At 40.8% G+C, this 13,846-nt stretch overlaps 1 protein-coding gene across 3 annotated transcripts in view; it reads left to right on the top strand.

Annotated features, from left to right (window-relative positions):
• Positions 1 to 13,846, top strand: part of LOC137127242 (plexin-A2-like) — a 68,033-nt gene that overhangs the window by 27,819 nt on the left and 26,368 nt on the right. For all 3 annotated transcript variants that reach the window (XM_067503928.1, XM_067503929.1, XM_067503930.1), the window contains exons 5-12: positions 3,341 to 3,441; positions 6,104 to 6,227; positions 7,105 to 7,258; positions 7,690 to 7,786; positions 10,162 to 10,276; positions 11,303 to 11,503; positions 12,208 to 12,304; positions 13,096 to 13,295. In XM_067503928.1, coding sequence (XP_067360029.1) covers positions 3,341 to 3,441; positions 6,104 to 6,227; positions 7,105 to 7,258; positions 7,690 to 7,786; positions 10,162 to 10,276; positions 11,303 to 11,503; positions 12,208 to 12,304; positions 13,096 to 13,295 — 1,089 coding nt within the window. The remainder of the gene's footprint in view (positions 1 to 3,340; positions 3,442 to 6,103; positions 6,228 to 7,104; positions 7,259 to 7,689; positions 7,787 to 10,161; positions 10,277 to 11,302; positions 11,504 to 12,207; positions 12,305 to 13,095; positions 13,296 to 13,846) is intronic.

The raw sequence follows: 13,846 nt of genomic DNA, 5'->3' as shown, positions 1-13,846 counted from the left end.
ATTCATCTACCAACTAGCCAGATGAGGTAACAACAGGAGCAAAGGCTTCATAGGTTAACGCGGTAAATCAAAGCAAAGATTAGAAGTTTGGTGATGCTGAAGTCATGCAACCAGGGTGTAACTTGTAGCCTAACAATAGTTACTGTTACTTTGGGGTTTGAATTTATGCTTAAAAATCAAAAAAGTGGTGTTCGTCTGTGAAGTTTTTCACTGAAAATTCTTCACTAAATGTAGAAGTGGATAACTGTACTGCATTGGAGACTGCGGTACTTGCACTGATATATTAAAAACAAATCTAATATAATTATATAATTATTAACTATCACATATTTAGTATTGAGTATAAAATATTACAATTGGCAATGTTAATTACACATAAATTCTTTCACACGCTGGAAAATAAAAATGAGTTTAAAAGGAAAATGTAAATAATAAACTTGCAATATAACTATAAGTATTAATATCTATAGAAATATAGAATAGCCTGTCATTTGACCACAGCAACAGCAATGCTGGGATCTAAAAATCTGCTTTTGAATTTGCTGCAAATCTTGAAAAAAGTGTTGTAATGTAATAGTGCGCTGGGAAGATAATTGGCATTGTGCAGATGTTGTGCTGGAAAAGGGGACGTGATAATCTGGCCGTGTGATGATACAATGAGAACATCCCGAACCAGCCAGACTGTAAATTTGCCTCTCGGGAAATGAGGATTTCATTGGTTTTTCTTTGTTTGCTTTAAATGATCAGTTTCTCCTGAAGAAATGATCTCAGCGATGGCAAGACAAACAAAGCTTGATGAGAAGTGCTAACTATGGAATTTGGTCATGAATGATTTATGAGGCATCTACAGTACACTGAACATGAACTGAGCGTGAAGGCTCAATTCATTGGCCCAACAATCATACAAGGAAGAAAAAGTGTGTTATACTGTGGAGTGAAATCTGTGCATCACCAAAATATGAAGTTTCATTGGAACATAGCACCTATACACGATAAAGTTTAGAGCATTAACATGCACTGCATTATTTATGTTCAGCCATGAAAGTCAGCATTAAATATAAAGATCACCCCTGTGTTTGTATAATGGCAACGCTCACTGGTTTCAACACACTGTCTTTCTGAATTTAGTCTATCAGTGTGTCAGCATGTAGTTGTTGGTTTTATTCTTTGATAGTTAGCCACCTATAATAATAAATAGGGTTTGGCCCCAATGTTCAAGCACATTCTCTGACGTTTAAACATCCCTACTGTTAAGTCCTACCTGTCTGGATATTTTTAAATCCAGATGTGAAGTAGTGCAAAACCTCTGCTCATGGCACTTGACCTTCACTGGCCTAAGGTTCGTTGGGAATGATGCTTATTAAAGATCAGCTAAAGACATTTTCAATAGACCACAGTTTCATATTAAATTATATTTAGATTTTATTCTGTTGTGTTCTATCTATAAGTTCACATGATGCAACAGACAGACAGACTGAACACGTAATCCACATGCAAAGCCGCTATCACTCCAGCGAACATAAAAACCTAAGGACACGTCTTTTGATCTTATTTGGATTCAACATGGCGCGTTCCTGCTCAGGGTCCACTAAACAAATTAACTGTGATGTGCAGTGAGAGCTTCACATTTGATTCTTGGCTGGGCAGCAGAAAGCAGAAGATCCATAGCTCTGCTCTTGTAAAGGTCACACTGCCTAATAGCCATAAACTAAGTTTGTTGGTTTAGTTGAGCTCCAGTCCACAACAATTCATGGATTATTTCTTCTGTGTTGGGTATGCACTTGAAGCCCTCTGCCCCTCCCATGCAATGAAACCATTTTGCTAATGGAATGCACCATTGGGTTCTGAACTTGGGGAAAAGAAAAAAGTTATTTTGTATGGCGCAGCAGATAATCCATTTTTCCAACACAGAACTGAGAGAGCGCCCACTTATTCTATCAGGACACTGGAGACACTCTAATCCATAATCCACTCTTCATTTGTGATTGCTTACATCAGGAAATTGCTTGCATCATACATCCAGACCTAGAATAATAAAGTATAAAATAGCCAGACTCAGGCTGCAACGCCAACCTTGTTTTGTATGCAGGAGTGCTGCTGGCTGTCAGACGGCGGTAACTCTCACAGCAACTAATGGAGAACTTATGGTTTGCAGACATTCACACTCTGAGGTAGAGGCAGCATTTTGACTATGTCTTCTTTTGTGTATTCCTGCATGTGAAAAGCCAAAACCTATACTGCAATTACTGTAGCAGGAGTCCACACATGGCCATGCTTTAGCTTTGCGAGAACAGGAGATGTTATATTTAAAGAAGGTTAAATAAGAACATAAAAAAATGATTCTCATCATTACATGTTCTTCCTGCCATTGGTGTGGGCAGAATGAAAACACCGCTTGTTGCAGATTTGTGTCAGCTGCAGAAGGCAGGAAAATAGGGTTGTTTTCCCCTGGGATGTTCCACAGTGTGAACTGTGATGAGGATTCCATATATTGCTAAATATATAAATAAGTAACATGATGAAATGAGCTTTGGTCTATCCTCATCAGAAGTGCTTATTATTTCATCAGAATATTTTGGTTCCTTGCCTTCACTGACCTTATTTTCACTCCATGGCAGCAATTTTTTTTTGAAATTTTGTAACACAAAGACTTGGGAACTTTAATCAGAAGGATGATATTTACGCAGCAAAAATTAAACATGCATAAAACTTACTGAGGACAGTAAGTTTTCCTAATCTACTTCTCCAACAGATTATATTTTTGGGTGAACTCTATATGTATGTATATGTAGCTTCTCTTTTCTGCTGGATACACTGTACTGTGTGTGAAATGTGATTACAATTCAGTTCTGGATCACGAGTATGAGCGAGGACAGTCTTAGAAAGCTTTATTGCAAAGTTTTGCTCATGTTTCCAAAGGAAGAAAATAATGCTTTGACTTTCTCCAAATTCCAGTCCCTTTGGAAATAAACTTAAGAAATGAGCTACTCATTGTGGTTGACATTGTATGACTCACTTCTACAAAACCCCTAAGACTTAATGATTATTAACTACTTATTCTAAATGTTCTTGTATGATATGGATCAATGTACATATTACATATTAAATTGGCCAAACTGGGTTTTATGTTTTTGTAAACTTACTCACCTAGAGTGCGTTGTAAACTCAAGATGACTGCATTTGCACTGCACAGCAAATTGTAAGCAAATAGAAAATGTTGATGTTATTTTCTGATTTGTCTGATTTGTCTGTGTTTCTCATTCCCTCTGTTTGCCTCTGCCTCCTTCTTTAACATTTGTTATTACACATCCTAAATCTCCATGTTACTCCTCTGCTTCAGGTTGCACAAGTCCCTGTGGAGGCCTGTGAGCAGTACGGTACATGTGCTGAGTGCCTGAGCTCTGGTGACCCCCACTGTGGCTGGTGTGTCCTCGACAACATGTAAGTCTGCTTCTCCCTCTTCTGCCTTCATGCTCATATACACACACATCACAATTAAGGGATTAAAGCCACAACAGCAAACAACTCATATAATGTTATAAATAAACCAAACCACATGGTCACATGATCTGTGATGTTTAATATTCAGGATTTGTTGTACTCCCTGGACTTCACCAATATAAATGCCTTGTGGGACAAACCGAAAGTCAGGATGTGGTTGTTAGACGGCTTGATTGCTCCTAAACTGTGTTATTTCGGAGAGCAGAAACTGCATGCTGGCCAAGTTTTATTGTCAGTCAGGCAGGAGGACACACTGGTGTTAATGGAGGAGGGAGGGATTAGCCTTGCAGTTGCAGCGCATGTACACACTGGACCTCTACATACCCAGGGAACATTTTTGGACGTAGCGGGGCAAGCTTATCTCTTCCATCTTAATTATCTGACCCCCAGGTTAACTTGCATAATGCCTCGATATGGAGCAAAGGGGATTCAGGAGATTAAAGCCCTGTGTTTCTGAACCAGCCGCTGTGTCTGAAGCTGACCTCAGCCAGGGATTTGCGCCTGTCCCATCGTATGATGTCTGCATTTCATAGCGCAAAATCTTCATGATAATCAGAGTTATTTAAATTGCAGCTCTCCGTGTTATCGAGTTGCAAGTGAGTAGAACAAAAAAATCAGATTTCGTTTTGTAATCTAAATGAGCTCATTAAACTGATGTTTTTTACTTTTTCCCCCCTCAATGCTGACTCTGTCCTGAAGTTCTATTGTGTTTTTGTTGTTGTTTTTTTTTTTTTAGATTAATACCTTTCGCTTATCAGTGAATAGGTAGGCGGCTGTTCCCTCAAGTAACCAAAAGTGAATCATGATCCTTCACACTGCAGAATGAGGCTACTTTATTTTTCTGTCTATTAAATGGGAGATTGAAGTCTTTTTTTCCCTTAGCCTCTGAATGACTCTCACGGAGTTTCATGTAGACCGGTTTCAGGAGCTCACTTTCCCACCCTGGCCATGGCGCAGCAAAGCACCTATCTGACAAAGTGTGTGTGTGTGTTTGTGTGTGTGTGTGTGGGGACATGAACATGTAAAAGCCTGAAGGAGAAGGGAACAAATGGCTCGATCAGACAAAACACGATGAATAAAAGAGGCAAAATAAAAGGCAGTGAAAGAAAGCCTGAGATAAAAGGCGCCCTTTTTTTGGAGGCACTTCAGCTGATGAGTGGTCAGGAGGTGACTGCCTATACTCCTGCAGCTCTAGTCCGCCTCAGGAGCCCAGCCAGCTACAGCTGTCACTGCATTTTCCATTCTGACTTTATATTGTGTTGTAATTACAGCAGATGCCTCAGTGCACTTTGAGCTCTCCCACGAGGTGCCACCCCCTCAGCAATATCTGAGATTGTATAAAGTACTGTCTCCCCTCACTGTGCGCATTACACATTTAAAAGAAAGAGATAATGGTGTACAGCCAGAATACTCCTAGCATTTGCTATTAGGATTTAACTGTACAGCGGAGAGACTCTTGTTCTTATAATGCAGTATTTATACTTAAGCACAGACAGCCTGCTACTCTCGGAGCCTGCAGAGACCAAACTCTTATTGCGTCTTTTGAAGAAATGGGTTCATTGAAAAACACCTCAACAACAAACCTCATTTAAAAAAAAATAAATACAAAATAAGGCAAACTGCCTACACCTTTACTTTTAGTTCTGCTCTCTTACTTGCACTTGAGTCTTATGAGATTAATCTTAGGTCACACTATGCTGTCGACCCTCTCACTTGTTAGTTTTAATTGCCTGTTGGGATCTAGGAGTTGAAGCTACTGTTTCACATTCACAGTGTAATTTGCTCAGCAAAAAAGTACAGAAAAATGTAAAGAAGAGTTCTAATCCAACCAAGCATCTGACAACTGTGTGCAGGAGATAACAATGTCCAATAACAGCTCAAACACACACAAAACATCTCTTTAACATGTAGTAAGGCAAAATGTTTGCTTTAAAATAGATTCAGACGTGTGCTTCTGATAAATATTTGAGCATATTTTACGATATGATTCAAAGCTTTATTTTCTAATGACAATAAGAGTAAATCAAATCCAAAAAGAAATATTTTGATTAACATAAAATGTAATGCTATCTGTTAGCTGTGTCAAATATTAGATGGTTTTCAAATGAGATGCAAACTTTTGGACTTTTTAATACACTCTTTGGCTATTTTGACCAAAAGATATATAGTGAAATAAGTAAAAAAAAATACTAGTGCATAAGTTTGCATCCACTTAGAAAAATAAATGTTTTAAAATCTAATAATTTCTGATGAAGGAACATTTGTACTAGCTAACTGTGCATTACATATTATCCTGATGTAAATGCATTCCTTGGTTTACTCTTTGCCTTTTCAGAATAAGAGGATGCAAACATTTGCACCCCACTGCAAATTTGTTTTAAGTTACAGTTAAATGTACAAATTTAAAAAAACTCTCGATCCATATAAAACCAATCCATATATAACCAAATTAGTCAAAATTCATCCAACATGGGACACGAATGTCTTAATCAAATTTCATGGCGCCATGTAACACAAACATGCAAAACGACATATTTTAAGGGCTACGTTTGCTGCACTGTTTAAAACACATTTTTAATTATGAGTCTCTGTTGCTCCACAGGTGCTCAAGGAGGGATCGGTGCCACAGGGCAGAGGAGAACTTCCGTTTTGCCACTGACATTGACCGCTGTGTGAAGGTTATCGCTCACCCCGACAGCATTGCTGTGTCAGCACACAGTGTCCCTGTGAGTCCCTTATCATGTCACCAATCACTGGCCTGTCACGCCACTCACAATACTGATGTTTATAAGCCATCACTGTGAGCGGCCTCGTGCAGCCACATGTACAGTAAGTACAGGCTTAAGGAGAGAAGATTAGCTTTGTGAGAGGTGACAGGAGACAGAAAGTCTGCCTGCATGGCATTAATTCTGTTTATTTTGGTTTAAATATATGTACTGTGAGATGAGAGACAAATGTGAAGGAGGGGAAAAAAAATAGGTGGGAGTTGGGTTTTTTTAGCAAAGAGTTACTCCGTCTGCATCTCTTCTGCATCTGCCAAAAGGCTGATTGCATTTCCTAAACGCTTAATTTATCTGTTTTTGTACTGTAGCCAGACGCACAGAAGAGTAAAGTACAGTAGCAGAAACGTTATCTGAAGGGAGCAGTTTGACATATATAAGGAAAAATGCTTTAATTGAATTAAATGTTAAATGTTAAGACATGCGATGGTTAGATTAGTACACAGACAGGAGGGAAACAGGGGGAACAACTTGCTTGGCTCTGCCCATATGTAACAGAACATGCCTACCAGCATCGGTGAAGCTGAAGAATGCAGATGTTGCCAGGTTTGGGCAGAGCCGCGCCAGATGTTTCCTCATCTTTCTAGCCTTTGTACTAAGATCATCTACTGCAGGCTGTAGCTTCATATTTAATGGACACAGACAGTGTGAGTATGTTGTATCTAATGTCCCATCTTCCTCCATCAATCCAATAAACCCATTTCCCACAATGTCAAACATCATACTTTCCATTAAATGATGTAGAAAAACACACTAAAGCACTCTCCACTCCTGTACATGTACAGTGCACCAGACCACACAAACTCCCTCTGCTTTCTTTTAGCTTCTGCTGGAGGTGAATAATGTTCCAGACCTTTCAGCAGGAATCACCTGCTCTTTTGGCCAGCAGGCCCAAGTGGATGGTCATGTCAAAGGGAACAGGGTTATGTGTCTGTCCCCAGCTGGGAAGGAGGTCCCTCAAATACCAGAAGGACAAGGTGAGCTCAGACATCAGACGTCAAGACGTACACAATATGATACTATACAGGATGTTGCCACTGTCATGTGAAAAATGTTAAATATCTCCACTCCCAAAAAGGAAAAACAGCCTGCTTCTCAGATTGACCACCTTGTATTTTTTGTTTATCCAAAGAGTTTGATAAGTGTAGAGTCTCCTCTGAGCATATACGGTAATCCTTCAATTGAAGTTTCCGACTGAAGGTTTTCTCAAGACAACAGCAATATGCCCTTGCAGAGACGCAGGCACCAGGTGGCTCTTTGTAGAAATGTGATAAAAGTATTAATATTTTTTCTCATTTGACCTCCTCTTTCTGCTCATTGTTTTCATTCCTTCACTTATCCTTCTCTCTCTGCATCTCTTCTTTTTCACGCTCATACCCCCCCCCCTCACTCTCTCCCTCCCTCTCAGACTGGGCTGGCGTAGAGCTTCGTCTAAACTCAAAGGAGACAGGTCAAATGTTCGCCAGCACGGAGGTGAAGTTCTACAACTGCAGCACACATCAAACGTGAGTCCAACTGCACACACGTGCTTGCAGCCTAGACACCGACCTCTGATTTGTTCCATAGATGGTGGAGTAAAACTTAATGTAGGGCAATGATGTACTGATGTTCACAACCCCACTTAAGATCAGGCTGGTAGATAACCTGTGAGTTCAATTTACCTGTCAGGTTTCATTTAAATCAACACGATGCATTTGCCGTGGCCTGTTTGTTTCACGTTTGCTTGAACCGGCAGTTTGTGGGCTTATTGCTCACGGCTTTAAATACAAGTAAACCTGTTTTTCCATCAGTTGTTATACACTTACATTTTTGCAAAGCGTGTATTTTTCTTTAATGCAATACTCTATACGTATTCCCATCTGGCAGCAGTCCAGGAAACCAACAATGTTCACGACTGAGTGTCTTCACTAGTGCACTTTGCTGTAGGCCAGCAGCCCCCAAGGACCTCCACAGAGATAAACATTAGACGCACACACTCACTTTTTGACTTGACTTTGTCCCAAGGAGCATTTTAGTAAATTGCGCTTGTTGTCAGACATAAGACAGTTTAGAGTGTAAGCCTTACGCGGGCGCCTTGAGGGCGGATAAAATAATGTAAATTAAAGAGGACTTTCTTTAAATGCTCAGCAGTTTTACCGTGCCAATATAAGCTTCCTAACTGGGCAGGGAAGCGGTTTTGACTTTGAGCCATTATGCTAATGTCAACGGTATTTACCGTAACAGTCAACTATGGCAAAAGGGTTTCTATTTGAATAAAAATGACAAATCTTGTTGGGACGAATGCCAATTAGCTGCATTTGTTGGTTTTACAATTGACCTGAAAATAACTTTATAAGTTTTCACAGTTAACAAAACACATTTCTTACTTCAAGGACCCACATGAAAATGTCTGCCTTTTGTTCACGTTCTCTTTCAACAGGACGTCAAACGTTTAGAGGCAATGTAATATTTCTTTTCATTTTTGAGGTGTTACTGGGACTTAGACTGAAAACCTTCCATATCCATTCACCGCCCTTTAACAGTGCCTTACACTATTCTCAGCTACAAAAGCTGGATTCAGGGATATATAATAAGTTAATTCTAGGAGGGAACATTTTAATGATGGAGCATTCACAGCTAAACCGAGGAAATTAGCCTGCACATGCCATCTATTCAAAATGCTCTCTGACTGTGACATGAATGCCCCAATATAACCATATTAAGCCATTAGAGAGAAACAGTTGGAAGCTCATCACATCCGCCCCACACCAATATGGCCTCCATTAGCTGCAGGGTGACCCTGTGAACTCCTGTGATTAATATTTCAGACCAAACATACTCCTAACCCAGCTTCTCTTCTTCCACCTCCCCCACCACTTCTATCACCTCAGCATCACATCACCCTCTATAATTAATTATCCAGTGTTTGCAGCACCCTGCTAGTCCAGTGCTATTAATACCCAACTCCCCGAATTTCTCTCTGACACACACACACACACACACACACACAGACGCACACATACTTTTATGTCCACACTGGCCCTTGGCAGCTAATTAATGCCAACATTTAATGGTGCTGTACTACATTTATTGGCATTTGTAGCCTGCTATGAGCTGCAGTATAAGATTGCTTCTACTTGTTTCATCTTATTGGAGGTTTACAAAAAATAGGACATGTTACATTTTCAGCTCTACAATTTCTCTGTTTGATATATCCACAGCTGTGCACCAACTATTTCTATCCTCTCATCCCTTCATCTCTCAGTTCTCCTCCCAAAGTTATAACCATCACCTCTCTGTTTGTTGACCAAAATGTGATTAAATCCGGTCCAACGAGGTTGTTTCAGCCCATCTGTAATCCGCAACTGACCGCTGGCTGCAGTGAAATGATTCAGAGCCAAAGATGTTGCACAATTGTACCCATCAAATATTCAGTTGTGTCTTTCATTACAGATTTTGTATGTAATCCAGAATTGGATGGGTGTTTTCATAAAAAGCACTGCTTTCATTACAGTAAAGAATCAGAAACTGATTAGAGACTTATGAAATGAAAAGCTGTACGTCCAACGACAACGCTGTATGTCAATAAATGGTTACATATGCTCAAGGTCATCACTTTATCATCTTCTAAATAAGACCTCGCAGTATGTGTGGAAGCTGGGGACGTCTGATCTCTTCATGAAACAGACTGACGTGATAAATTCAGCAGAAAGCTATAATCCTTCTTCAGTCTCCACTTTTTAATGCTCAGGAGGGCCAGATGAAACCAAAGAGAGGTATATCTTTAACAAAATGCATACAGTGTACATACAGCTCAACTCAATATACAAGAGGTAGTATTGTGCTGTCACAATTTTGCAGGCCCGCTGTAAAGTAATAATGTGTTCATCTCATCCTGCAGGTGTCTGTCCTGCGTAAACAGCACTTTTCTTTGCCACTGGTGTAAATACCGCAACTTGTGCACCCATGACCCAAGCAGCTGTTCTTTCCAGGAAGGCAGAGTCAACGCCTCAGAGGTACATTAGCACAGTGACACCGCAGAGTTACGGGTTCATTAGCTGATTAAAGCCTAGTTTTCTGGAGCACCGCTTGTATGTTCCTAAGTGAGACTATAGAAGGCACGATATCTGATTTCAATATAAAAATCTAGCCACACTACTTACAATCAGTCTGACGTAAGGGTCAGTGATGCGGCCATCTGTGACTGCTCTGAGTCAAATGCTATTGTCAGCCCGCAGGTATCCACAGTACCGCTGTAGCTGAGCGTGTTAGCAGGCAAACATTTACTAATGAGCACAAAAGACAGCACCGCTGAGGCTGGTGGGAATGCCATAGCAAATGTTTAGTCATCACCCATAATTTTGAACAAATTGAAATTTTGACCTCGTGCTGGCACTGCATGAAAAGTCAGGGGATTACTAAAGTCATTACGAGTTTTCCAGAGATGGACAGCAAGGAAGTACAGAGAGTCGTGGTAAGCCATGCAGTAGTTCTGATACTTTACTTTATACAAAATGAATCAACAGCCCTAACCAAATATGACTGGGCCAATAATATTTTCTGTGGCGTGGGTATGAACACGAACATATAGCAGGTAACTGAAGATTCAATAAATGCGCTGATGGGAGTGTTCATAGTGTATTTACAACAGACCATAGTGTTGCACACACAGTAGAGGGAAGTGAACAGCAGACGAATCCACCTTGGCACATTTGGATTAGTGATTTATTTACCCCAGTAATCCCTGTGCTACATTAGACTTTCATGTTTATGTAATGCTCTCATACAGTATGAATTGCGTGAGTTAGGCAACACAGACACATATTGTGCAGACAGACAGGTGACATACATAGACACAGAGACAAATTTAAACAAACATACAAACATGGTGTAGATAATTCTTCAGGGGGAAACTAGTTATGTACATACTACTCACACTATTTTAAATGTATGCAGAATATTAACGGACGGGTGATATGAAAAATGCATGGTCCATCACTCTGAATATAACAATTATGTGTGTTTGTATGTTGTTTTTAAAGGATTGCCCTCAGCTTCTTCACTCTGGGGAAATTCTCATTCCGGCTGGCGAGGTCCGACCCATCACCCTGAGGGCCAGAAACCTTCCCCAGCCGCAGTCGGGTCAGCGGGGTTACGAGTGTGTGGTGCACGTGCAGGGTGTCAGCCACCGTGTCACGGCGCTGCGCTTCAACAGCACCAGCGTGCAGTGCCAGAACAGCTCGGTATGACCTCAAACACTCCCAGTGTGAGACTCACAGCTGTCAAATGAGGCAGACAGCTTGGATGCTGTGTAGGCAAGGTACATAGGGTACATCATTGAATACCGCCTGAGGTGTTGAGCGTACTGAGAAGAAAGTAGAGGAAAGAGGAAGCGAGAACAATGAGGAAAGTGCAAAGCATGTGAGAGAAGACAGGGAGATTGACAGGAAAGGAAAGTAGGAAAGGAAAATAGTTAGGAAACAAACATTAAAGTACCATAAATACCACGATGGATATGACATATCTTATAGGATGGACAGCGTCAGACTGATAGCGGGAAGATAATCTCAACAGGAAGTCACAGCTGTGGGATGACAACAGGAAATCTCTCGTGCGTTTTGTTGCAAAATGCAAATGAGAGGCTCAATTTCAATGCAAACCACCTTTTCTGCTCAGTGGCAATGAATGAAAAGGCTATTTTCTTCAGACGTGGATGATCGGCCACCCCGGCAAGGGTTTGCGTCCCTACATGTCACAGAGGAGAGGAGCAGACAGCCATGACAGAAATGACAGATGGTTAAAAGCCTCGTCTCTCTGCTGCCCTTTCATCATTTTCCCCAACTCTCTTTTTTTTTAAAAACTCTATCCATTGTCTCTCTTTGACTTTCTCTCTCCCTGTGTGCACTGTACCCCTCACTCGCTCACTCTCTCTGTTTCTGCTTTTCAGTACATGTACGAGGGTGTGAAGATCAGCGACCTGGCAGTGGATCTCTCCATCGTATGGAACGGCAATTTCATCATCGACAATCCCGAGAAGATTAAAGGTGCCTCTGCCATCCATCACTACTATGCCAGAGAAGTGTAAAGCACTCAATCCACAAGAGATGGATGGGTCACGGAGAGCACTTCAAGTTTCTCAAAGGGCCTTGAGTGAAAGTTCACAATAGCAGAGAGTGTTATCAAAAAGCACCCAATCACTTGGGCGCCCAGAGGGTGAAGGGTAAACCTCCATATCGGCTCAGTTTGGCTTTCAAGGTTGCCCCTAGCTTCCTCTCATTTATCATGCAAGACAAGGTATTTGTCAGTTGCCACTGTGCACTATACATTAAACGCATCCCTGTAGTCAAGGATATGCACAGTAATGACCATGAATTTTAACAGGCGCACTCATAATTTTGGTTAAATTACTTTATATGGGCATAAATAATGGCTAACTACAGGAGTGGGGACTCCCAGTGAGACAGACTTCAAAGAAAGGTTCATTGGGTTGGCATGTTGTCATTTTTCTTAATACGTGGAGCAGAAAATTTAGACAAACTGTACATTTTATTAATTTCATTGAACTGACATGTTTGAAGTCTGGTATTTGTGGAGCTAAATGAAATTACGTGTGTTTTTATTGGCTGATCAGCTCGATTCAATCAGTTCAGTTGTACGAATTGTAACAGCACTCCCTGCTGGTCAATATTTTGTTTTAACAGCATCAATATTTTAGGGCTTTGATTTGCTTTACTAAGCTTTTCACAGGAGTGATATCCTGAAACATCAGTAGTAGCATGTGAATTTACTTGATTATTGTAACAATTAACCAGATGTTCCATGCATTATCCCACAGTGCACCTCTACAAGTGCAGTGCGCAGCGGGACAGCTGTGGCATGTGTCTGCGGGCAGAGAGGAAGTTCCAGTGTGGCTGGTGTAGCAGCGAGGGCCGATGCACCATGAAGCAGCACTGTCCTCCGATCTCCCCCTACGCTAGCCGCTGGCTGGACCTCTCTGCCAGGAATGTCAAGTGCACCAACCCACACATTACTGAGGTTTGGCTTTTGTTCTTTCGGGCTGTTGCCCAGTTTATCAGTCAGCCTGTCCGTCAGTCAAGCCTCCAAGCTTCAAAATATTGCATATTTAAACTATACAAACACAAGAAAGTAGCTAAAAATGCAGTTTTATTTGGAGTAAGTACTTTGGAGGGTAGGGAAAGTTATATAGTACTTACCTCAGTCGTCGTAAAACAACAAAGCTGCAATGTGATGTTTTTTTTCTGTCCTTAAGAAATAAAAAGCCAAAACAACTTATGTGACACTGAGGTATCAAAAAAAATCCTACAGTAAATGACCCAGGTCGTTACAGTAGTTACAGTAGTTAAAACTTTTCTCCCAGCTGAAAGCGCAAATACAATACTAATAGCATAATAAGTGTGGTTAACATCTCCATGGTAACACACCGGCATAACAGTGACTGATTTGTGTACCTTAATTAAGATTGTTAGCCTGTAGAGGAAAATGATGTTAGTTCTTAGAAATAAAGTTCAAATGACATCAGCGCATGGCTTCAAGGACCACATGCAGTACTTGCTGCTGCAGTTGCT

Source organism: Channa argus, chromosome 5 (genome assembly GCF_033026475.1).
Source record: "Channa argus isolate prfri chromosome 5, Channa argus male v1.0, whole genome shotgun sequence".
Classification (NCBI taxonomy): domain Eukaryota; kingdom Metazoa; phylum Chordata; class Actinopteri; order Anabantiformes; family Channidae; genus Channa; species Channa argus.
This window is presented reverse-complemented; position numbering and strand designations above follow the sequence as displayed.